Raw genomic sequence first — 25600 nt, 5'->3', positions numbered from 1 at the left:
ATGGCTATGATCAAAGAGACAGATGATATAAGAATAAGTATTGTGGGGAATATGCAGAAATTAGAACTTCCACATGTTGCTGGTAGGACTGTAAGGTGGTGCAGCCACTTTGGAAAATAATCTGGCAGTTTGTTCAAGATGTTAAATATAGACCTACCATATTACCAAGTGATTCTGCTCCTAGATATATGGCCAAGATAATTGAAAACATGTGTTCACACAGAAGCTTTGATACAAATGTTCATAGCAGCATTGTTCATAGTAGCCAAAAGTGGGGAAAAAACCAAATTTCCATCAATTAATAAATTGGAGAAATAAAATGTGGCATATCTATATGAAGGAATTTTATTCAGTAGTAAAATGAAATTAAGTAGTATGTGCAACAGAATAGATGAACCTTAAAAACATGATGCTAGGCTGGGTGCAGTGACTCAAGCCTGTAATCCCAATACTTTGAGAGGCCAAGGAGGGAGGATCACTTGAGCCCGGGAGTTCGAGACCAGTCTGTACAACATAGTGGGACCTCATGTCGGCAAAAAATAAGATTAAAAATTTTAAAACGTGATGCAAAGTAAGAGAAGCCAGTCACAAAAAAAGGGCCAGATAGCATGTCATTTATATGAAATGTCCCGAATAAAGAAATCTATAATGAGAAAGTGAACTCATGATTACCAGGCACTGTGAGGAGGAAGAAATGGAGTGACTACTAATGGGACCTAATGAGTATGGGGTTTCATTTTGGGGTGATGACATGTTCTAAAATTAGATAGAGGTGATGGTAGCATAATTCTGTGAATTATAATTTTTTAAGAGAAAAAATATTCTTCCATGTTGTCATGTGAAGCAATAGTTCATTTCTCTCTTTTTCTCTTTCTTTCTTTCTTTTTTTCTTTCTATGAGACAGGATCTCACTGTGTTGCTCAGGTTGGTCTCGAATTCCTGGGCTCAAGGAATCTTCCCGCTTCAGCTCCCCCAAAGTGCTGGAATCACAGGCCTGAGCCACCATGCCCAGCCAGTTCATTTTTATTTTCTAGTATTCTGTTATATAGATGTACCATAGTTTCTTTATCCATTCACTTGGTGAAAGATATCTGAGTTCCATCTCATTTTATAGTGATTTTTAATGAAACTGCTATAAACTTTCATGTACAGCTTTTTGTTTTGTGTGAACATGAGTTTTCTATTAACTCGGGTAAATAACTAGAAGTAGGATTATTAGGTTGTATAGTAAGTGTATGTTTAACTTTATAAGAAGTTGCCAAAATGTGTTCCAAGCAAACGTAACATTTTGGCTTTTCACTAGCAATTTATGAGAATTCCAGTTTCTCCTAATCATCACTAGCCCTTGTTATTGTGAGGGACGTTTTTGTTTTGTTTTGTTTTTTAATTTCAGTCATTCTAAACAATGGATGGAAGTGTCTTAAAATGGTCATAATTGGCCAGGCACAGTGGCTCACGCCTGTAATCCCAGCACTTTGGGAGGCCGAGGAGATCAAGACCATCCTGGCCAACATGGTGAAACCCCGTCTCTACTAAAAATACAAAAGTTAGCTGGGCATGGTGGTGTGTCCCTGTAGTCCTGGCTACTCCGGAGGCTGAGGCAGGAGAATAGCTTGAACCTGGAAGGTGGAGGTTTCAGTGAGCCGAGATCATGCCACTGCACTCCAGCATGGGACATAGAATGAGACTCAGTCTCAAAGCCCATCAGACTAACAGCGAATCTCTTGGCAGAAGCCCTACAAGCCAGAAGAGAGTGGGGGCCAATATTCAACATTCTCAAAAAATTTTTCAACCCAGAATTGCATATCCAGGGAAACTAAGCTTCATAAGTGAAGGAGTAATAAAATCCTTTACAGACAAGCAAATGCTGAGAGATTTTGTCACCACCAGGCCTGCCATACAAGAGCTCCTGAAGGAAGCACTGAACATGGAAAGAAGCAACTGGTACCAGTCACTGCAAAAACATGCCAAATTGTAAAGACCAGTGATGCTATGAAGAAAATGCATCAATTCCCGGGGAAAATAACCAACCAACATCATAATGACAGGATCAAATTCACACATAACAATATTAACCTTAAATGTAAATGGGCTAAATGCCCCAATTAAAAGACACACACTGGCAAATTGGATAGTCAAGACATGTCAGTATGCTGTATTCAGGAGACCCATCTCACGTGCAGAGACACACATAGGCTCAAAATAAAGGGATGGAGGAAGATCTACCAAGCAAATGGAAAACAAAAAAAAAGTGGGGGTTGCATCCCAGTCTTTGATAAAACAGACCTTAAACCAACAAAGATCAAAAGAGACAAAGAAGGCTATTACATAATGGTAAACAGATCAATTTAACAAGAAGAGCTAACTATCATAAATATATATGTACCCAATACAGGAGCACCCAGATTCATAAAGCAAGTCCTTAGAGACCTAAAAAGAGACTTAGACTCCCACACAATAATAGTGGGAGATTTAACATCCCACTGTCAATATTAGACAGATCAACAAGACAGAGGTTAACAAGGAATATCCACGACGTGAACTCAGCTCTGCACCAAGTGAACCTAATAGACATCTACAGAACTCTCCACCCTGAATAAACAGAATGTACATTTTTCTCAGCACCACATCACACTTCTTCTAAAATTGACCACATAATTGAAAGTAAAGCACTCCTCAGCAAATGTAAAAGGGCAGAAATCACAACAAACTGTCTCTCAGACTACAGTGCAATCAAATTAGAACTCTGGATTAAGAAACTCACTCAAAACTGCGCAACTACATGGAAACTGAACAACCTGCTCCTGAATGACTACTGGGTACATAACAAAATGAAGGCAGAAATAAAAATGTTCTTTGAAACCAATGAGAACAAAGATACAACATACCAGAATCTCTGGGTCACATTTAAAGCAGTGTGTAGAGGGAAATTTATAGCACTAAATGCCCACAAGAGGAAGCTGGAAAGATCTAAAATTGACACCCTAACATCACAGTTACAAGAACTTGAGAAGCAAGAGCAAACATATTCAAAAGCTAGCAGAAGGCAAGAAATAACTAAGATCAGAGCAGAACTGAAGGAGATAGAGACACAAAAAACCCTCCAAAAAATCAATGAATCCAGGAGCTGGTTTTTTGAAAAGATCAACAAAATTGATAGACTGCTAGCAAGACTAATAAGAAAAGAGAGAAGAATCAAATAGATGCAATAAAAAATGATAAAGGGAATATCACCACCGACCCCACAGAAATACAAACTACCATCAGAAAATACTATAAACAGAATTGGAAAAAACTACTTTAAAGTTCATATGGAACCAAAAAAGAGTCTGCATTGCCAAGACAATCCTAAGCCAAAAGAACAAAGCTGGAGGCATCATGCTACCTGACTTCAAACTATACTACAAGGCTACAGTAACCAAAACAGCATGGTACTGGTACCAAAACAGAGATACAGACCAATGGAACAGAACAGAGCCCTCAGAAATAATACCACACATCTACAACTATCTCATCTTTGACAAACCTGACAAAAACGAGAAATGGGGAAAGGATTCCCTATTTAATAAATGGTGCTGGGAAAACTGGCTAGCCATATGTAGAAAGCTGAAACTGGATCATTTCCTTACACCTCATACAAAAATTAGTTCCAGATAGATTAAAGACTTAAGTGTTAGACCTAAAACCATAAAAACCCTGGAAGAAAACCTAGGCAATACCATTCAGGACATAGGCATGGGCAAGGACTTCATGACTAAAACACCAAAAGTAATGGCAACAAAAGCCAAAACAGACAAATGGGATCTAAGTAAACTAAGGAGCTTCTGCACAGCAAAAGAAGCTACCATCAGAGTGAACAAGCAACCTACAGAATGAGAGAAAATTTTTGCAATCTACCCATCTGACAAAGGGCTAATATCCAGAATCTACAAAGAACTCAAACAAATTTACAGGAAAAAAAAACAACCCCATCAAAAAGTGGGCAAAGGATATGAACAGATACTTCTCAAAAGAAGACATTTATGCAGCCAACAGACACATGAAAAAATGCTCATCATCACTGTTCATCAGAGAAACACAAATCAAAACCACAATGAGATACCATCTCATGCCAGTTAGAATGGCGATCATTAAAAAGTCAGGAAACAACAGATGCTGGAGAGGATGTGCAGAAATAGGAACGCTTTTACACTGTTGGTGAGAGTGTAAATTAGTTCAACCATTGTGGAAGACATGGAAGACAGTGTGGCGATTCCTCAAGGATCTAGAACTAGAAATATCATTTGACCCAGCAATCCCATTATTGGGTATATATCCAAAGGGTTACAAATCATGCTACTATAAAGACACCTGCACATGTATGTTTATTGAGGCACTATTCACAATAGCAAAGACTTGGAACAAGCCCAAATGTCCATCAGTGATAGACTGGATTAAGAAAATGTGGCACATATACACCATGGAATACTATGCAGCCATAAAAAAGGATGCATTCATGTCCTTTGCAGGGACATGGATGAAGCTGGAAACCATCATTCTCAGCTAACTATCACAAAGACAGAAAACCAAATACCACATGTTCTCATTCATAGGTGGGAATTGAACAATGAGAACACTTGGACACAGCGCAGGGAATATCACACACCGGGTCCTGTCAGAGTGTGGGGGTCTGGGGGATGGATAGCATTAGGAGAAACACCTAATGTAAATGAAGAGTTGATGGGTGCAGCAAACCAACATGGCACATGTATACTGTGTATCAAATCTGCACGTTATGTACATTTACCCTAGAACTTAAACTATAATAAAAAAAAGTCATAATTTGCATTTTTCTAATTACTAATAATGTTGAACATCATCTCATATGCTATTTGTCTTCCATCTATATTATTTGATTAAATGTTCAGATCTTTTGCCCATTTTTATAAATTGGGTTGTTTGGTTATAATTGAGTTTTAAGAGTTTTTCATATATTCTGCATATAAGTTTTTTTTCAAATATGTAACTTGAAAATATTTTTTCCAGTCAATTGCTTGTCTTTTCAGTCCCTGTACAGTGGGATTTTCACAGAGCAAAAAGTTTTAATTTCAATAAACTCTAATTTATACTTGTTTTCTTTTATGGACCAAGCTTTTAGTATAGTATCCAAATACGTTTTTTGAAACTTAAAGTCACACAGATTTGCTCTATGTTCTTCTGTTAGAAGTTTAAAGGTTTTGTTTTCTATGTTTAGATATATGATCTATTTAGAGTTAATTTTTTCATAAAAGATCAGGTATCACGGTGTACTTTTGTACACATTATATCCAATTAATGCAGCAGCAGTATTTGAAATTATTATTTTTTCTTCAGTCATTATTTCAAAATGACTATCCTCCCCAGACACTCTTCTCCATTGACTCACCTTTGCACCTTTACCAAAAGTCAATTGACTGTATTTTTTAGTCTATTTCTGGACTCTGTTCTGTTTCATTGCTCTGTAAGTCTATTCTTACATCAATAGCACACTTTCTTAATCATGATAGCTAGTAAGTCTTGAAATCGAGTAGTCTTAATCCTCCAATTTTGTTCTTCCTTTTTACAGTTGTTTTGTCAATTCTAATTCCTTTGCCTTTCCATATCTATTTTATATTTAGCTTCTCAATATCTATAAAACTCTCTTATGGTCCAAAAACATAGTTTTATGATTTCTGTCCTTTTAAATTTTGTAAGGTTTGTTTTATATCCCAGAATATGGTCAATTTTGGTGAATCTTCCATATGCATTGAGAAGAATGTGCTTTCCGCTGTTGCTCAGCGATCATTCTACAAGTGTTAATTAGGTAGACTTGCTTGGCGGTGGTGTTCAGATCATCCATACCCTTGCTGATTTTCTGCCTGCTTGTTCTGTTAGTGACTCAGAGAGGAGTGTTGAACTCTCTAACTATGATTGTGGATTTACGTAATTCTCCTTTCCATTCTATCTGTTTATGCATTTATTTTTTAAATATACTTTTATTTTAGAATAGTTTCAGATTCATAGAAAAGTTATAACAATATACCAAGGGTTCCCATATACTCCACATTCTGTTTCTTTTATTAACATGTTACATTAATTAGTATAATACACTTGTCACCACTAATGTACCAATATCAATCCATTATTATTAACTAAAGTCCATGCTTTATCTGAATTGTCTTAGTTTTTACCTAACATCCTTTTCTTTTTCTGTCCCAAGATTTCATCTATAATAAAACATTACATTTGGTTGTCATGTCTTCTTAGGCTCTACTAGACTGTGACAGTTTCTCAAACTGTCCTTGTTTTTCATGACCTTGATCATTTTGAAAAGTACTAGTCAAGTAGTTTATATAATATCCTTCAATTTGGATTTGTTTGCTGTTTTTCTCATAATTACACTGGAATTATAGATTCTTACAAAGAAGACAAGACAGGTAAAGTATCATTTTCATCGCCTCATATCCAAAATACATGCTGTCAACATGACTTTTCACTGATGGTGTTCAGCTTGACCACATGGTTGAAGTAGCATTTGTCTTAACTGTACAGTTACTACTGCCCTTTCCATACTGTATTCTTTGAAAGGAAGTTACTATGCACAGCCATACTTAAGGGGTGGAAATTTATGTTCCACCTCCTAAAAGCATGGACACCCCAGTAGCGATGAGCATAATTTGTATACAGATTTTCTTTTCTTTTCTTTTCTTTCTTTTTTTTTTTTTTTTTTTTGATATGGAGTCTTGCTCTGTCGCCCAGGCTGGAGTGCAGGGGCAGTGTAATCTCTGCTCACTGCAAGCTCCACCTCCCGCATTCACGCCATTCTCCTGCCTCAGCCTCCCGAGTAGCTGGGACTACAGGCGCCCACCACCACGCCCAGCTAATTTTTTGTATTTTTAGTAGAGACGGGGTTTCACCATGTTAGCCAGGATGGTTTCGATCTCCTGACCTTGGGATCCACCCGCCTCGGCCTCCCAAAGTGCTGGGATTACAGATGTGAACCACCTTGCCTGGCCCAGATTTTCATTTTTAATACTATAAGGAATAATAATACTATATTATTATTAATATACTATAATATTATTATACTGTATTATTATTATACTATAATAATATTGTTACTATGATAATACTATAAGGAATCCTTGTAGAAATGTCTGAGTATATGGATGGGTCAGGAAATATGCAAGATGAACCTGGAGCATCTTGAGGTGCTGGAAAGTAAGAAAGGGCTCAAAAAACAAAATGATGAGAGAATATCAAAAGGGCAAGGAAGTCTTAATGGCCAAAGCCATAATAATTTGAGGCAAAAAAAAATGTAGTATTGTATTATAACCCGTTATAAAATAAATATCCATGAATTCATTCTGATATAAATGAGGGTTTGAATGAATGGATGAATAACTTTATGATGATACTGCCACCTCAAGATAGTGGTGCTTCATTTATTTTGATGTTGTGTTGTTGGATGTGTACACATTTAGTATAGTTACTTCTTTTTGAGGAATTGACCCTTTCATCATTTATAAATTGTCTCTCTTTATCTCTGATAAGATTCCTTGTTCTAACATTTACATTGTCTGAAATGAATATAGCTAGTTCAGCTTTCTTTTAGTGTTTGTGTGACATGGCTTTCTGCATTTTTTACTTTTAACTTGTCTGTGTTTTTATATTTAGAATATATTTATTTAGATAGCATAGAATTGATTCCTATTTTTTTATCCAGTCTGACATTCTTAGTCCCTTAACAGGTGTGTGTAGTCCACTCACATTTAAAAGTCATTATTTATATAGTTGGATTAAATCTACCATCTTGCTAGCTGTTTTATTTATTTTATTTGTTCTTTGTTTCTTTTTTTCTCTTTTTGCGCCTTTTAATTTAATTGCATATTTTATTATTCCATTTTATCTTCTCACTGAAATTATCATTCATACCACTTTTTCAATAATTTTTAGACACAATTTTTTATAAAATTGTTTAAAATTGTTATCCTAAGCTTAAAATATAGATTTATAATTAACCCAAATCAAGTATTTTACTATTTCACATGTACTGTAAAGACCTTATAATAGTACACACCTAATTAATTCCTCCACACATTCTTTGTGCTGATGTTGTTATGTCTATATTTACGTATACTATAAATATAACTTATTTTTACTATTTTTGCTCCAGACAGTTATCTTTTAGAGCAATAAAAATACGAAAGAAAATGAATTTCACTTTACCAGTATTCCATTTCCAATGTTCTTCATTGCTTTGTGCGGATCTAAGTTTCTGACTCATAACATGCTCATTCTGCCTAAAGAATATCCTTTAATATTTCTTATCAAGTATGTATGCTAACAATTAATTTCCTCGGTTTTTATTTTGAGGAAGTCTTTATCCTTTAGTTTTGAATGATATTTTCACTGTGTATATAATTCTGAGTCAACAGTTTTTGTTTCTGTTTTTCCTTCAGTAATTTGGAGGTATTCTTTTCTTGTTTGCATGATTTTGGACAAGCAGTCTGCTGTAGTTTTAAATTTTCATTGTTCTGTAGATAATATGTCTTTTTTTTTTTTTTTTTTTTTTGGTCTGACTACCTTCAAGATTTTCTCTTTATCTTGATTCTCATCAGTTAGGAATAGAGTATGCCTAAGTGTGCATGGGTTATTGTTTACTGTTCAAATTTATTTTGCTTGATGTTCTCTGAGTTTCTTGGATCTGTGATTTGGTGTTTGTTTTTAATTTTGAAAAATTTTGCAGCTGTTATTTTTCAAACATTTCTTCTGATCTGTTTTCTCTCTCTCTTTTCCTTCTATGATTTCTATGGTATGTACTTTAGGCTGTTTGACATTGTCCCACAGGTCTTGGATGCTCCGTTTTGTTTTTATTTTTTCTTTTCCCTCTTTTTTCTGTGTGTCAGTTTCTTGAATTTATACTCATTTATCTTCAAGTTCATTAATTCCTTGGCTGTGTTAAACCCTTTACAGGCATTCTTTATCTCTTATCTCTTTTTTTATTTCTAGCGTTTTTGTTCGATTTGTAATTGTACTTTCCATCTCTCTGTTGACATTTCCCAACTGATTTTGCTTGTTATCTACCTTTTCCTTTAGAACCTTTAACGTATTAATCATAGTTATTTTAAATTATCTACTTCCAACATATGTGTCATTTCTGGATCTGATTATTGTTTTGCCTCTTAGATGTGTGGTTTTTCTTGCCTTTTCACATGCATCTTAATTTTTTGTTTAAAGTCAGGTATCTTATATAGTACAGTAAATACCAAAGCAAATAATATTTATGCTTGGAAATGAGCATGCCTCTTCTTCTACTTGGATTTTTGTGTGACATGTTGCATTAAATCTAATTAGGAATTGGGCTAGGTTTAAGGGTTGATGTTGCTATGGTTACCCTCAGGCACCACAGGCTTCAAATTTTTCTAGTGATACCTTGAATTTAGGGTTGGGCTGGTTTACCAAAGGTTATTTTCTCAATTTCTATTTTCCCCTGACCTTGGGTCTTCCCTTTGTGTTGTGCTCACTGAGAATCTGTCACTGGCAGCTTTCCACTCTGTATCCCACTGCTATTTTTACTCAATATTTGTTAACCTGGTGGCGGAGGTGAGAAGGAACATTCCCTCATGTTCTCATAAAACCTTTATCTTACGAGGCACTCCAGCTCTTGTTCTCAGAATTCCTATCGCAGGTGCTCCTCCCCCTTTTCCAACTGTAGTGCTGAGCCTAGCATTTATTTCTGTCCCTCCCCCAAGGGTAAATTGTTTTTTTTCCATGTTCTATTTCTCCAGTTATAGGAAGATATCATCAATGAGTTATCACTAGTGCCTTAAGGTAGCACAGTTTGTTGCTCTTTTCCCTGTAGATCAAGGGTTTTTTTCCACAAGGGAGCTAAGGCAGATGAATTTTTTGGAGCTACTACAATGGCCACTGTTTCCCTCCCCAAGCCAGCATCATAAGAAAAGCTTTCTCAGGAGTCCTTTCAGTCTTCACTGTCAATCTCCATTGTATTTGTAGGCTCAGAGACTTTCCATTCTCATTCTACCCCACAGTTAATATTTAGCACTCTATTTTTAAAATTTAGCCGAATCTTCTTAATAGTTTGTATGTCATCCCAAGGAATCTGCCCCAGGTAGGAAATTTTTCAGTTGTTGTTTCTCCTTGTGGAGAAACCTGTCAGTATCAATCTCTCTCCAAATTTTGAGTTGGTTCCACCCTGCACTCTTGGTTTTTTTTTCTTTTTTTTAATTATACTTTAAGTTCTAGGGTACATGTGCATAACGTGCAGGTTGGTTACACATGTATACTAATAGGCTCAATTAGAGCCATTAATTTGCAGTCGTCCAGATTTTGCTTTGTGGAAAGAGGGTAAGTGGTGCTCTTTCCAGCTCTCTACATGCATAAATTGAAACCAGAACCTTTGGGTTATATTTTTAAGATAAAAAGCATCATGTCTCTGAGAGTGTTTGCTTTTCAGCTTCCAGTTATCATTGACTTGAGAAACCCGACTTTGAAGGCAAGACATTGGGCAGCTATTGAACAAACAGTTGATGCCACTCTAGTGGATGCTGAAATTCCATTAACCTTGGAGAGGCTCTCCGAGTTGCATGTTTTTGACTTTGGTCAAGAAATCCAGGACATATCTGGACAGGCTTCTGGAGAAGCTGCCTTAGAAGCAATTCTTAAAAAGGTAAATCTGTAATATATATTTATCTATATATAATTAGGGAATGTGAAAGTTTTCAGATTCAACATTTGGTGATCTGGATGGATTTTTCAACGTTGCAGCTTTCACTCTCTCATTATCAGTCATCCCTCTGTTGTTTCCTTACAACAGGTATAACTGTTTTCACCTCTAAAAATCTCCTCCTTCTGCTTATCCTATAGCACATAGGAACTTGATGGCTACAAGGTTTGAAATGTGCATGCTTATATAAGAAACCATATCCCAAGAAAGATCTTTTAAACCCAAATAAATTATCTCCAAAACTACCAGAGAAATCTGTTAAATGCTTCAAAAGACATTAAGATTTTCCCAGTTATGATACTATCTCCTTACACTAAAAATATATACACACCTACTAACCCTCTGCATAAAAAGAATTTTTTTTCTGTCAAAGCATATGTGTTAATGTCAATCAAATAAAATTAAGCAAATTAGTGTCATTTATCCAAGAAGAAGATTTTAAGAATTTTAAAGGGCAGGCCGGGAGTGGTGGCTCACGCCTATAATCCCAGCACTTTGGGAGGCCGAGGTGGGCGGATCACGAGGTCAGGCGATCAAGACCATCCTGGCTAACATGGTGAAACCTCATCTCTACTAAAAATAAAAAATTTAAAAAAATTAGCCAGGTGTGGTGGCGGGTGCCTGTAGTCCCAGCTACTCAGGAGGCTGAGGCAGAAGAATGGTGTGAACTCGGGAGGCGGAGCTTGCAGTGAGCCGAGATTGCGCCACTGCACTCCAGCCTGGGCAACAGAGCGATACTCCTTCTCAAAAAAAAAAAAAAAAAGCATTTTAAAGGGCAATAAGGAGGAAAATGGGATAATTATGGAGTTTTTACTTATTTCATTTCACATGCTTTATTGAGTATCTAAGCACACTGAATTCAGATATCCTAAGACTTGAATTATTTCTAAGGTGGAGGACTCTTGGAAAACAACTGAATTTGTCATTCTGCCTCACCGTGACTCCAAAGATGTGTTTATACTGGGCGGCACAGATGACATACAGGTGGGTGACTAGGTTATTGAAAGCTTATGGTAAAGATCCCAGTCACACCTAGTCTTAAATCTTCTGTGAGAGATTATGATGAGGGAATAAAATATGAGAGTCACTTAATAAGAAAAATCTAATTGGGAAAGCAAAATGAATGCAAATAATTAACATGAATGCTTGTACATGAAATATTTAACAAAGCGTTAAAAATTGCATATATATGTAAGAGTTACAACCTGTAGTTGGTAACTATTGAGGAACTTACAAAAACAAGGAGACCAGTTACAGCTGAAGTGATCAGAGCATTCTTCCTAGACCAGTCATAACAAGCTGGATCTTAAATATTAGATGGAATTTAATAGACATAGAAAAAAAATAAAGGGCACTTCAAACCCTGTAAATAAGGCAAAGAAACCTGAATGAGCATTTCATGTTTATAGCACACTAAAAGGCTAAGTTCACTTGAACTTATTGGAATTAGGAGACAATGGCCATACTCTGTCAACCACAGAAGAAAATAAATCTAACTCATGTGTTTGGAATAGTCTTTATCATTTAAAATCTGAAGGCGCATTTGTTTAGCAAAGGGAGCTGGGTCACATAGCCCAACTTAAAAGGCAAAGCCCTGGCCTAATAGGGTGTATCCAGGCTGGAATTAGAGATAAAATAGCTTTTCCAGGTGTAGGTTGAAAGAGCAAGACCAGACATCACTCTGCGCAGGGGATGGGAGAGCAGACTCAAAGAGGTCAGTAAGTTTAGGCTAAATGTAGTGAGGGTTCTACTCTCAAAAGGCTTATTATTGAAATGGACCATTAAATCTTTCAGATTAACAGACACATTTTTTAAAATTCACATGCTTCGTGAGAGATGCTGTTGTATAAAGGGGAGTAGTAGGGGAGGGAGGTAGAGGAGAAACTGTGTATAACCATTCAGAGCTTGATATGAATGAGTTCAGTTCTCTCTTCCTTGAGATAATTGACAGAAAGTGATAATTCATTGGACAGAAGACAGCTAATTTTGCCAGTATATGATATTTTGAGAAACAAAGGCAAGCCCGGGTGATCAAATTGTGTTAAGAAGGTAAAAGTTACCTAATAGTGAGCAGAGAGGGGGAAGAGTGTCAACTCAAACAAAAACTCGTGCCATTGTTAATTATAGGAACAGCAGAAATTTGGCAATCAGAAGTCCTAGCTGACCTTTGAAAGAACATTGTGGTGCCACAAGGATGTGAATAATGAGGGAAAATTGATGAGTAGGAAACAGTAGGAGGGACTAAGCTATTAATTCAAAGAGTTGACCTTTAAGTAGACACTTGGGATTATGTATCTGAAATAGTACTGAAAGTGCAAATACTTGGTGCTGCATGTGTTTTCTTCCCTTTCCTTTAAAGGTCCTTCTTGATGATAGCACCATCAATGTTGCAACCCTTGCCTCATCACGTTATGTTGGTCCACTGAAAACTCGAGTGGATGAATGGCAAAAACAACTTGCTTTATTTAATCAGACACTGGTGAGTAAGAATAATTTCGATTCATACACTCAGAGAATTGGAGAGTCACAAGGACCTTAGGAATTATTTGTTTCATTATTTAAATACTATATGGTTTTAAAATGTAAGTTTTGGGGCAGAGCAAGATGGCCAAATAGGAACAGCTCCAGTCTCCAACTCCTAGGGCGAACGACACAGAAGACCGATGATTTCTGCATTTTCAACTGAGGTACTGGGTTAATCTCACTAGGGAGTGCCAGACAATTGGTGCTGGTCAGCTGCTGCAGCCCGAACAGCGAGAGCTGAAGCAGGGCGAGGCATCGCCTCACCTGGGAAGCGCAAGGGGAAAGGGAATCCCTTTTCCTAGCCAAGGGAACTGAGACACACAACACCTGGAAAATTGGGAAACTCCCACCCCAATACTACGCTTTAAGCAAACAGGCACACCAGGAGATTATTCCCACACCTGGCCAGGAGGGTCCCACGCCCACGGAGCCTCCCTCATTGCTAGCACAGTAGTCTGCGATCTCGCGGCAAGGCAGCAGCGAGGCTGGGGGAGGGGCACCCACCATTGCTGAGGCTTAAGTAGGTAAACAAAGCCGCTGGGAAGCTCGAACTGGGTGGAGCTCACAGCAACTCAAGGAAACCTGCCTGTCTCTGTAGACTCCACCTCTGGGGACAGGGCACAGTAAACAACCATAAAAGCAGCAGAAACCTCTGCAGATGCAAACGACTCTGTCTGACAGCTTTGAAGAGAGCAGTGGATCTCCCAACATGGAGGTTGAGTTCTGAGAAGGGACAGACTGCCTGCTCAAGTGGGTCCCTGACCCCTGAGTAGCCTAACTGGGAGACATCCCCCACTAGGGGCAGTCTGACACCCCACACCTCACAGGGGGGAGTACATCCCTGAGAGGAAGCCTCCAAAGCAAGAATCAGACAGATACAATCGCTGTTCAGCAATATTCTATCTTCTGCAGCCTCTGCTGCTAATACCCAGGAAAACGGGGTCTGGAGTGGACCTCAAGTAATCTCCAACAGACCTGCAGCTGAGGGTCCTGACTGTTAGAAGGAAAACTATCAAACAGGAAGGACACCTACACCAAAACCCCATCAGTACGTCACCATCATCATCAAAGACCAGAGGCAGATAAAACCACAAAGATGGGGAAAAACCAGGGCAGAAAAGCTGGAAATTCAAAAAATAAGAGCGCATCTCCCCCGGCAAAGGAGCGCAACTCATCGCCAGCAATGGATCAAAGCTTGACGGAGAATGACTTTGACTAGATGAGAGAAGAAGGCTTCAGTCCATCAAACTTCTCAGAGCTAAAGGAGGAATTATGTACCCAGTGCAAAGAAACTAAAAATCTTGAAAAACAAGTGGAAGAATTGATGGCTAGAGTAATTAATGCAGAGAAGGTCATAAACGAAATGAAAGAGATGAAAACCATGACACGAGAAATACGTGACAAATGCACAAACTTCAGTAACCGACTCGATCAACTGGAAGAAAGAGTATCAGCGATTGAGGATCAAATGAATGAAATGAAGCGAGAAGAGAAACCAAAAGAAAAAAGAAGAAGAAGAAATGAACAAAGCCTGCAAGAAGTATGGGATTATGTAAAAAGACCAAATCTACGTCTGATTGGGGTGCCTGAAAGTGAGGGGGAAAATGGAACCAAGTTGGAAAACACTCTTCAGGGTATCATCCAGGAGAACTTCCCCAACCTAGTAGGGCAGGCCAACATTCAAATCCAGGAAATACAGAGAATGCCACAAAGATACTCCTCGAGAAGAGCAACTCCAAGACACATAATTGCCAGATTCACCAAAGTTGAAATGAAGGAAAAACTCTTAAGGGCAGCCAGAGAGAAAGGTCGGGTTACCCACAAAGGGAAGCCCATCAGACTAACAGCAGATCTCTCGGCAGAAACTCTACAAGCCAAGAGAGAGTGGGGGCCAATATTCAACATTCTTAAAGAAAAGAATTTTCAACCCAGAATTTCATATCCAGCCAAACTAAGTTTCATAAGTGAAGGAGAAATAAAATCCTTTACAGATAAGCAAATGCTTAGAGATTTTGTCACCACTAGGCCTGCCTTACAAGAGACCCTGAAGGAAGCACTAAACATGGAAAGGAACAACCGGTACCAGCCATTGCAAAAACATGCCAAAATGTAAAGGCCATTTAGGCTAGGAAGAACTGCATCAACTAACGAGCAAAATAACCAGTTAATATCATAATGGCAGGATCAAGTTCACACATAACAATATTAACCTTAAATGTAAATGGACTAAATGCTCCAATTAAAAGACACAGACTGGCAAACTGGATAAAGAGTCAAGACCCATCAGTCTGCTGTATTCAGGAGACCCATCTCACACGCAGAGACATACATAGGCTCAAAATAAAGGGATGGAGGAAGATTTACCAAGCAAATGGAGAACAAAAAAAAAGCAGGGATTGCAATACTAGTCTCTGATAAAACAGACTTTAAACCATCAAAGATCAAAAGAGACAAAGAAGGCCATTACATAATGGTAAAAGGATCAATTCAACAGGATGAGCTAACTATCCTAAATATATATGCACCCAATACAGGAGCACCCAGATTCATAAAGCAAGTCCTTAGAGACTTACAAAGAGACTTAGACTCCCATACAATAATAATGGGAGACTTCAACACTCCACTGTCAACATTAGACAGATCAACGAGACAGAAAGTTAACAAGGATATACAGGAATTGAACTCATCTCTGCAGCAAGCAGACCTAATAGACATCTGTAGAACTCTCCACCCCAAATCAACAGAATATACATTCTTCTCAGCACCACATCGCACTTATTCCAAAATTGACCACATAATTGGAAGTAAAGCACTACTCAGCAAATGTACAAGAACAGAAATTGTAACAAACTGTCTCACAGACCACAGTGCAATCAAACTACAACTCAGGACTAAGAAACTCAATCAAAACTGCTCAACTATATGGAAACTAAACAACCTGCTCCTGAATGACTACTGGGTACATAACGAAATGAAGGCAGAAATAAAGATGTTCTTTGAAACCAATGAGAACAAAGACACAACATACCAGAATCTCTGGGACACATTTAAAGCAGTGTGTAGAGGGAAATTTATAGCACTAAATGCCCACAAGAGAAAGGAGGAAAGATCTAAAATTGACACTCTAACATCACAATTAAAAGAACTAGAGAAGCAAGAGCAAACGCATTCAAAAGCTAGCAGAAGGCAAGAAATAACTAAGATCAGAGCCGAACTCAAGGAGATAGAGACACAAAAAACCCTCCAAAAAATCAATGAATCCAGGAGTTGGTTTTTTGAAAAGATCAACAAAATTGACAGACAGCTAGCAAGACTAATAAAGAAGAAAAGAGAGAAGAATCAAATAGACACAATAAAAAATGATAAAGGGGATATCACCACTGACCCCACAGAAATACAAACTACCATTAGAGAATACTATAAACACCTCTATGCAAATAAACTAGAAAATCTAGAAGAAATGGATAATTTCCTGGACACGTACACTCTTCCAAGACTAAACCAGGAAGAAGTTGAATCCCTGAATAGACCAATAGAAGGCTCTGAAATTGAGGCAATAATTAATAGCCTACCAACCAAAAAAAGTCCAGGACCAGATGGATTCACAGCTGAATTCTACCAGAGGTACAAGGAGGAGCTGGTACCATTCCTTCTGAAACTATTCCAATCAATAGAAAAAGAGGGAATCCTCCCTAACTCATTTTATGAGGCCAACATCATCCTGATACCAAAGCCTGGCAGAGACACAACAAAAAAAGAGAATTTTAGACCAATATCCCTGATGAACATCGATGCAAAAATCCTCAATAAAATACTGGCAAACCGGATTCAGCAGCACATCAAAAAGCTTATCCACCATGATCAAGTGGGCTTCATCCCTGGGATGCAAGGCTGGTTCAACATTCACAAATCAATAAACATAATCCAGCATATAAACAGAACCAAAGACAAGAACCACATGATTATCTCAATAGATGCAGAAAAGGCTTTTGACAAAATTCAACAGCCCTTCATGCTACAAACGCTCAATAAATTCGGTATTGATGGAACGTACCTCAAAATAATAAGAGCTATTTATGACAAACCCATAGCCAATATCATACTGAATGGGCAAAAACTGGAAAAATTCCCTTTGAAAACTGGCACAAGACAGGGATGCCGTCTCTCACCACTCCTGTTCAACATAGTGTTGGAAGTTCTGGCTAGGGCAATCAGACAAGAGAAAGAAATCAAGGGTATTCAGTTAGGAAAAGAAGAAGTCAAATTGTCCCTATTTGCAGATGACATGATTATATATTTAGAAAATCCCATTGTCTCAGCCCAAAATCTCCTTAAGCTGATAAGCAACTTCAGCAAAGTCTCAGGATACAAAATTAATGTGCAAAAATCACAAGCATTCGTATACACCAGTAACAGACAAACAGAGAGCCAAATCATGAATGAACTTCCATTCACAATTGCTTCAAAGAGAATAAAATACCTAGGAATCCAACTTACAAGGGATGTAAAGGACCTCTTCAGGGAGAACTACAAACCACTGCTCAGTGAAATAAAAGAGGCCACAAACAAATGGAAGAACATGCCATGCTCATGGATAGGAAGAATCAATATCGTGAAAATGGCCATACTGCCCAAGGTTATTTATAGATTCAATGCCATCTCCATCAAGCTACCAACGAGTTTCTTCACAGAATTGGAAAAAACTGCTTTAAAGTTCATATGGAACCAAAAAAGAGCCCGCATCTCCAAGACAATCCTAAGTCAAAAGAACAAAGCTGGAGGCATCACGCTACCTGACTTCAAACTATACTACAAGGCTACAGTAACCAAAACAGCATGGTACTGGTACCAAAACAGAGATATAGACCAATGGAACAGAACAGAGTCCTCAGAAATAATACCACACATCTACAGCCATCTGATCTTTGACAAACCTGATAAAAAGAAGAAATGGGGAAAGGATTTCCTATTTAATAAATTGTGCTGGGAAAATTGGCTAGCCATAAGTAGAAAGCTGAAACTGGATCCTTTCCTTACTCCTTATACGAAAATTAATTCAAGATGGATTAGAGACTTAAATGTTAGACCTAATACCATAAAAACCCTAGAGGAAAACCTAGGTAGTACCATTCAGGACATAGGCATGGGCAAAGACTTCATGTCTAAAACACCAAAAGCAACGGCAGCAAAAGCCAAAATTGACAAATGGGATCTAATTAAACTAAAGAGCTTCTGCACAGCAAAAGAAACTACCATCAGAGTGAACAGGCAACCTACAGAATGGGAGAAAATTTTTGCAATCTACTCATCTGACAAAGGGCTAATATCCAGAACCTACAAAGAACCCAAACAAATTTACAAGAAAAAAACAAACAACCCCATCAAAAAGTGGGCAAAGGATATGAACAGACATTTCTCAAAAGAAGACATTCATACAGCCAACAGACACATGAAAAAATGCTCATCATCACTGGCCATCAGAGAAATGCAAATCAAAACCACAATGAGATACCATCTCACACCAGTTAGAATGGCGATCATTAAAAAGTCAGGAAACAACAGGTGCTGGAGAGGATGTGGAGAAATAGGAACACTTTTACACTGTTGGTGGAATTGTAAACTAGTTCAACCATTACGGAAAACAGTATGGCGATTCCTCAAGGATCTAGAACTAGATGTACCATATGACCCAGCCATCCCATTACTGGGTATATACCCAAAGGATTATAAATCATGCTGCTATAAAGACACATGCACACGTATGTTTATTGCGGCACTATTCACAATAGCAAAGACTTAGAATCAACCCAAATGTCCATCAGTGACAGACTGGATTAAGAAAATGTGGCACATATATACCATGGAATACTATGCAGCCATAAAAAAGGATGAATTTGTGTCCTTTGTAGGGACATGGATGCAGCTGGAAACCATCATTCTTAGCAAACTATCGCAAGAACAGAAAACCAAACACCGCATGTTCTCACTCATAGGTGGGAACTGAACAATGAGATCACTTGGACTCGGGAAGGGGAACATCACACACCAGGGCCTATCATGGGGAGGGGGGAGGCGGGAGGGAATGCATTGGGAGTTATACCTGATGTAAATGACGACTTGATGGGTGCTGACGAGTTGATGGGTGCAGCACAGCAACATGGCACGAGTATACATATGTAACAAACCTGCACGTTATGCGCATGTACCCTAGAACTTAAAGTATAATAATAATTAAAAAAAAAGAAATAAAATGTAAGTTTTAATTGTGGACATGTTATTGTGTTTAGAATGTAAGGGAAATGCACAGGTATTGAGCTCTTCTTTACATAATTATACAGCTTAATGATTTTACCATCGCCCTTGCATAGGTATACTTCAATCATATTGTAGATTTGGTTCCAAACCACCATGATAACCCAAACGTTGCAATAAAGAAATTTTGCCACATGAATTTTTTTGTTTCAAAGAACATATAAAAGTTATGTTGAATTGGGAATACATGGACACAAAGATAGAAACAATAGCCACTGGAGACTACTAAACACGGGAGAGAGGAAGGGTGCAAGGGTGGAAAAACTACCTATTGGATATATGCTCACTCTCTGAATGACAAGATCATTCATACCTCAAACCTCGGCATTACACAGCATTACACAGCATACCCATTTAACAAACCTGCACATGTAACCCCTGAATCTAAAATATAAGTTGAAATTATTTTTTAAAAAGTTATGTTTATACTGTACTGTAGTCCATTAAGTGTGCAATACTATATTGCTAAAAAATGCTAATGATTATCTGAGCCTTCAGTGACTCATCATCTTTTGGCTGGTGGAAGATCTTGCCTCAATGTTGATGGGTGGCTGCTGAAGGTTGGGGGTGCTGTGGCAATTTCCTAAAATAAGACAACAATGAAGTTTGCCACATTCATTGACTCTTCCTTCTATTAAAAAAAAATCTTTGTAGCATGTAATATTTTATAGCATTTTACCCATGACAGAACTTCTTTCAAAATTGGAGTCAGTGTTCTCAAGCCCTACTTCTGCTTTATCAGCTATGTTTATGTAATATCCTAAATCCTTTGTTGTCATTTCAACAATGTTTATAGCATTTTCCCCAGGAGTAGATTCCATCTCAAGAAACCACTTTCTTTGCTCATCCATAAGAAGTGAGTCCTCATCTGTTCAAATTTATCATGAGATTGCAGCAATTCAGTTACACCTTCAGGCTCCACTTCTAATTCTAGTTCTCCTGCTATTTCCACCACATCTGCTGTTGTTTCCTCCACTGAAGTCTTGAATCCCTCAAAGTCACCTATGAGGGTTGGGGTCAACTTCTTCCAAACTCCTATTAGTGTTGATATTTTGACCTCCTCCCATGAATGACAAATATTTTCAGTGGCATCTAGAATGGTGACTCCTTTCCAGAGGGTTTTTTAATTCACTTTTCCCAGATCCATCAGAGGAATTACTATCTGTGGCAGATATAGCCTTACAAAATGTATTTCTTAAATAATAAGATTTTCAAGTTGAAAGTACTCCTTAATCCATGGGCTGCAGAATGGATGTTGTGTTAGCAGGCGTGAAAACAATGTAAATCTCCTTGTACATCTTCGTAAGAGCTCTTGGGTTACCAGGTCCATTGTCAATGAACAGTAGTATTTTGAAAGAAGCCTTTTCTTCTGAGCAGTAGGTCTCAACAGTAGGCTTAAAATATTCAGTAAATCATGCTGTAAACAGATGTGCTGTCACACAGGCTTTGTTGTTTCATTTTTAGAGCACAGGCAGAGTAGATTTGGCATAATTCTTAAGGGCCTTGAGATTTTTTGAATGGTAAATGAGCATTGGTTTTAACTCAAAGTCACCAGCTGCATTTATCCCTAACATGAGTCAGCCTGTCCTTTGAATCTTTGAAGCCAGGCATTGACTTATCTTCATTAGCTATAAAAGTCCTACATGGCATCTTCTTCTAATAGAAGGCTATTTTGTCTTCATTGAAAACCTGTTGTTGAGAGTAGCCACCTTCATCAATGATCTTAGCTAAATCCTCTGGATAACTTGCTGCAGCTTCATCAGCACTTGCTGCTTCACCTTGCACTTTTATGTTACAGCGATAGCTTCTTTCAATCTCATGAATCAACTTCTGCTACCTTCAAACTTTACTTCCACAGCTTCCTCACCTCTCTTAGCCTTTTTAAAATTGAAAACAGTTAGAGTCTTGCCTCAGACTAGGCTTTAGCTTAAGGGAATGTTATGGTTGGTTTGATCTTCTATTCAAACCACTCAAACTTTTTCCAAATCAGAAATAGGGTTTTGGCTTTTTATCATTTGTGTCTTCACTGAAGTTGCATTTTTAATTTCCTTCAAGAACTTTTCCTTTGCATTCACAACTGTCTTAATTGTTCCGTGCAAGAGGCTAAGCTTTTGGCCTATCTTGGCTTTTGACATGCCTTCTTAACTAAGTTTAATCATTTCTAACTTTTGATTTAAATTGAGAGACATGTGACTGTTCCTTTCACTTGGACACTTAAAGGCCATTGTAGTGTTATTAATTGGCCTAATTTCAATATTGTTGTGTCTCAGGGAATGACAGGGGGCAGTGAGGAGAAGAAATGAGATAGGGGAACAGGGGAACAGCCAGTCAGTGGAGCAGACAGAACATAGATAATACTTATCAATTAAGTTTGCCATCTTATATAAGCATGGTTCATGGCACCCCAAAACAATTATAATCATAACATCAAAGATTACTGATCACAGATCACCATAACAGATATAATAATAATAATGTTTAATAATAATATTTTTAATATTGCAAGAATTATCAAAATGTGACCCAGAGACAGAGTAAGCACATGTGGTTGGAAAAATGGCATGAATTAACTTTTTGATGCAGGGTTCCCACAAAACTTCAATTTATAAAAACTGCAGTATCTGCAAAGTGCAGTAAAGTGAAGCACAATAAAACAAAGCATGCCTGTATTATCATTTTGCTGTGAAACAAATACTACAAACTTAAGCAATACCTTTGTTATCTCACAGTTTCTGTGGCTCAGGAGTTCAGGCATGGTTTAACTGAGGCCTCTTGCTCAGGGTCTAACAAGGTTGCAATTAAGATGTCAGCCAGACTGGGTTCTCATCAGAAGTTTAACCGAGGAATGATCCACTTCCAAGCTCACTCAGTTGTTGGCAGAATTAATTTTCTGGGAATTCTTGGGCTAAGGGCTTCAATCTCTTGCTGGCTCTCAGCTGGAGGCCATCCTCAGCTCCTAGATGTTGCCCACATTTTTTTCTTTATGTGACCATGACCATTGGCTGCATCAATCTAGCAAGGAAGAAAAAGATCCTAGCAAGATGACTATTACAGTCTTATATAACATAAACACAATTATGTACATTCTGTTACCTTTGCCACATCCCATATGCCTGGGAACAAGTCACAGATGGCACCCACACTCAAGGGGAGAGGATTACACAGGAATGTGAATGCCACATCTTGGGGGCCACCTTATGAGTCTTGCTACAACGACTTTATATTTACTGGAAGAATGCTCATTGTTGCTTGAAGTCTCCTTGGAATCTCTCCTTGTGGTACACATGCCCTTTTGATTTTTTTCCACCTTTGATTGTCCCATAGCAAAACAAAAAACCCACTTACACTAATCTCACTTTGTTCCCATCCAATCTCTTTCTTAGACTTCAGATATTTAGCTTGACTTAATTATGTTTAGGTTTCTAGACATTCTAATATGAGAAGTTACCTATGAAATAATAAAGGCAGTAAGAGGGAAAAGATAACTTGTGCCAACTTTGTTTCAAAGAGAACTTTCTCAGAAATTCATCTTCTTCAACCAACCACATTGTCTGAGTCCTATCCAGCCTCCTGGACTGATGGCTGAGCCCTGTGAAGGGAGGGACTACAGATCAAAGTCAAAGGGGACATTTTCATAGAAGGTCCCTGAAAGAAACCTAAGCTGAATAGTGAAGACCCCCCAGAGAATGAATTGCTTGGAAAGTGTGAGACCTAAGACAAACCAGGAAGTGGTTGTGACATTTGGGTTTACTCTCAAACCTAGAGTGAGAAGTGAAGAACTCTTTCATGGATTTTGGGCGCACACATGCAGTAATAGCAGGAGGCACAGAGGACAGGTGAGATCTATGGACATTTAATTTCTGACCCTGTATTTCTGATTTCTTTTATTAACAGTGACTTGTCTAAAAGCAGAGGGAATGCATGATTTTCGTCTTCCAGTCTTCTATATTTACCACATATGCTGTCATGAGCAGGGTTTTTTTTTTTTAATTTTCATTATTTAAAGAAAGGTGAAGGAAGAATTAACACATGATTGAGATAAAAGAAAAAAAACAACCTTTTTTACATGAAAATCTTGTTTATGTTTGAAAATGGTCACCAGACTTTCCTTTTCCCTTCACATCTCCTTGCGTAAGCATCATGCTGCCCCCTGAATCTCTCCTGTGAGTAATTTTAATCATGTTTCTCTGGAACCATTCTGGTAACCACATGGAAGACCCATTAGAACTCTGCTCAGTAGACAGTGGGATGAAATCAGACTAAGGTGAATCTTGGACCTTGTAAGGAATTTAATTTCAAACGACCTGTGAGGAGTCATAACACGACCCTCAAGGAAAAAGATACAGTGATTCCCTGTGTCATGATTTTTACTGTAACCATATGTTTTTAATTGGGGAATTAAAATTTGACAATGTCCATATTTTTCTCCTAGGAAGAGTGGCTGACCTGCCAAAGAAACTGGCTTTACCTAGAAAGTATTTTCAGTGCTCCAGATATTCAGAGGCAATTGCCTGCAGAGTCCAAGATGTTCCTTCAGGTGGACAAGTCGTGGAAAGAAATCATGAGAAAGGTGAATCGGCTGCCTAATGCTCTTCGAGCCGCTACTCAGCCAGGTATGAAACAAAATTCCAAACAAGCAAAAAGACTACAATCACCTAAAATGTTTCTCTGGGAACCTAATAACATGTGGTCCATTCAACCCTTGATTCTAGTCAGTATGGACAAATAGGAATCCTTGCATCTGACACACTTGCTAAGCAATGTCAATGGAACACTGGACTTTTTTATTATTATTTCTTAGCTTAGTTTATAGTTTTGGAAAAGGAGAATCTGTCTATTTTTGCTGTTTTTCTGATTTGGGGATGTTGCTTCAGTGTATCAGTGATGTTTTCATCTCAGAATTTTGACGAGACAAATATTTGCCTTCGATTGACGTATTCTGTTAAAGCTCCTCCACAGATTTATAGCCACAAAAATGTCCGCACCTTATTTTTAATGAATTCATCAAAACTAGTTCAAAATATTACCACTTATTGCATTTCTAGTCTCAAGGTTGAAATGTGTTTTAATAAGTTCCATTTCTGTGGATGTGGAATCAGAGTCTTTCAGGGTGCACATATGTGGCTGTTGAACTTTATGCTTAAAGTAAAAGCCTTGGCAAGCTTGCCTGTTGTTCAGGAAATAGCAGCACGTGGCCCATCCTGGTAAATATCCTCAGACAGCTTCCCTGCAGTTTTCTGGGCTGCACCCTTTCCCCCAAAACTCTGACATAAGACAGAAATGGAAAAGAAATGTTATGTGGAATAATAGAATTGAAAACTCTTTGGGTCTTTTCAAGGCGACCAACATGCCTTGGCTCATGGTCTTCTTCCAGCCTGTAATCTCAGCACACTGGCCTCTGTTTATGTCATTATATCTCCTTATCAGCCTCTGACCTTCCTGCCTTCTGCTTGTAATGGCCCATGTATGATCAATCAGTCCACCAGATGATCCAGGACAGTCTCTCCATCCATGATCCTTAACTTAATCACATCAGCAAAGTTCTTTTCCATGTATACTAACATATTCACAGGTTTGGGGGATTAGGACATGAACATCTCTAGGGGGCCATTATTCTGTCTACTGCACTCACTTGTCATGTTGAAACATTTTGCTGTGAAAACTAATATGTTAGATTACAGAGTGCTGTCCCAGGCCCTACTAGACTTGTTATAAAATATAACTTCTGAAATGAAAAAAAATCTGATTCAAAAATACATCTGCTCCTAAGGATGTAATATAAGAATAGAGACTTGTATAGATCATTTCAGGGAATGATAAAGCTATGAAGAAAAATAAAGTAGGGTAAATGGGTGTGAGAAAGAGAGAGAGAGAGAGAGAGAGAGAGAGTGTGTGTGTGTGTGTGTGTGTGTGTGTGTGACAGAAGGCTTTTTGGATAAAGTGACTTTTGAGCAGAAACCTGCAGGAATGAGGGAGTGAGTCATGTATGTGATCAAAGGGAACATTGTTAAAGGAGGAGGG

The 25600-nt window shown here is 38.0% G+C and overlaps 1 protein-coding gene across 1 annotated transcript in view; it reads left to right on the top strand.

Moving 5' to 3' along the window:
* DNAH6 (dynein axonemal heavy chain 6) overlaps nt 1-25600 on the top strand; it is a 367549-nt gene that overhangs the window by 135914 nt on the left and 206035 nt on the right. The window contains exons 19-22 of the mRNA XM_005575454.5: nt 10475-10687; nt 11636-11728; nt 13104-13223; nt 24012-24192. Coding sequence (XP_005575511.2) covers nt 10475-10687; nt 11636-11728; nt 13104-13223; nt 24012-24192 — 607 coding nt within the window. The remainder of the gene's footprint in view (nt 1-10474; nt 10688-11635; nt 11729-13103; nt 13224-24011; nt 24193-25600) is intronic.

This window comes from Macaca fascicularis, chromosome 13 (assembly GCF_037993035.2).
Source record: "Macaca fascicularis isolate 582-1 chromosome 13, T2T-MFA8v1.1".
Lineage (NCBI taxonomy): Eukaryota > Metazoa > Chordata > Mammalia > Primates > Cercopithecidae > Macaca > Macaca fascicularis.
This window is presented reverse-complemented; position numbering and strand designations above follow the sequence as displayed.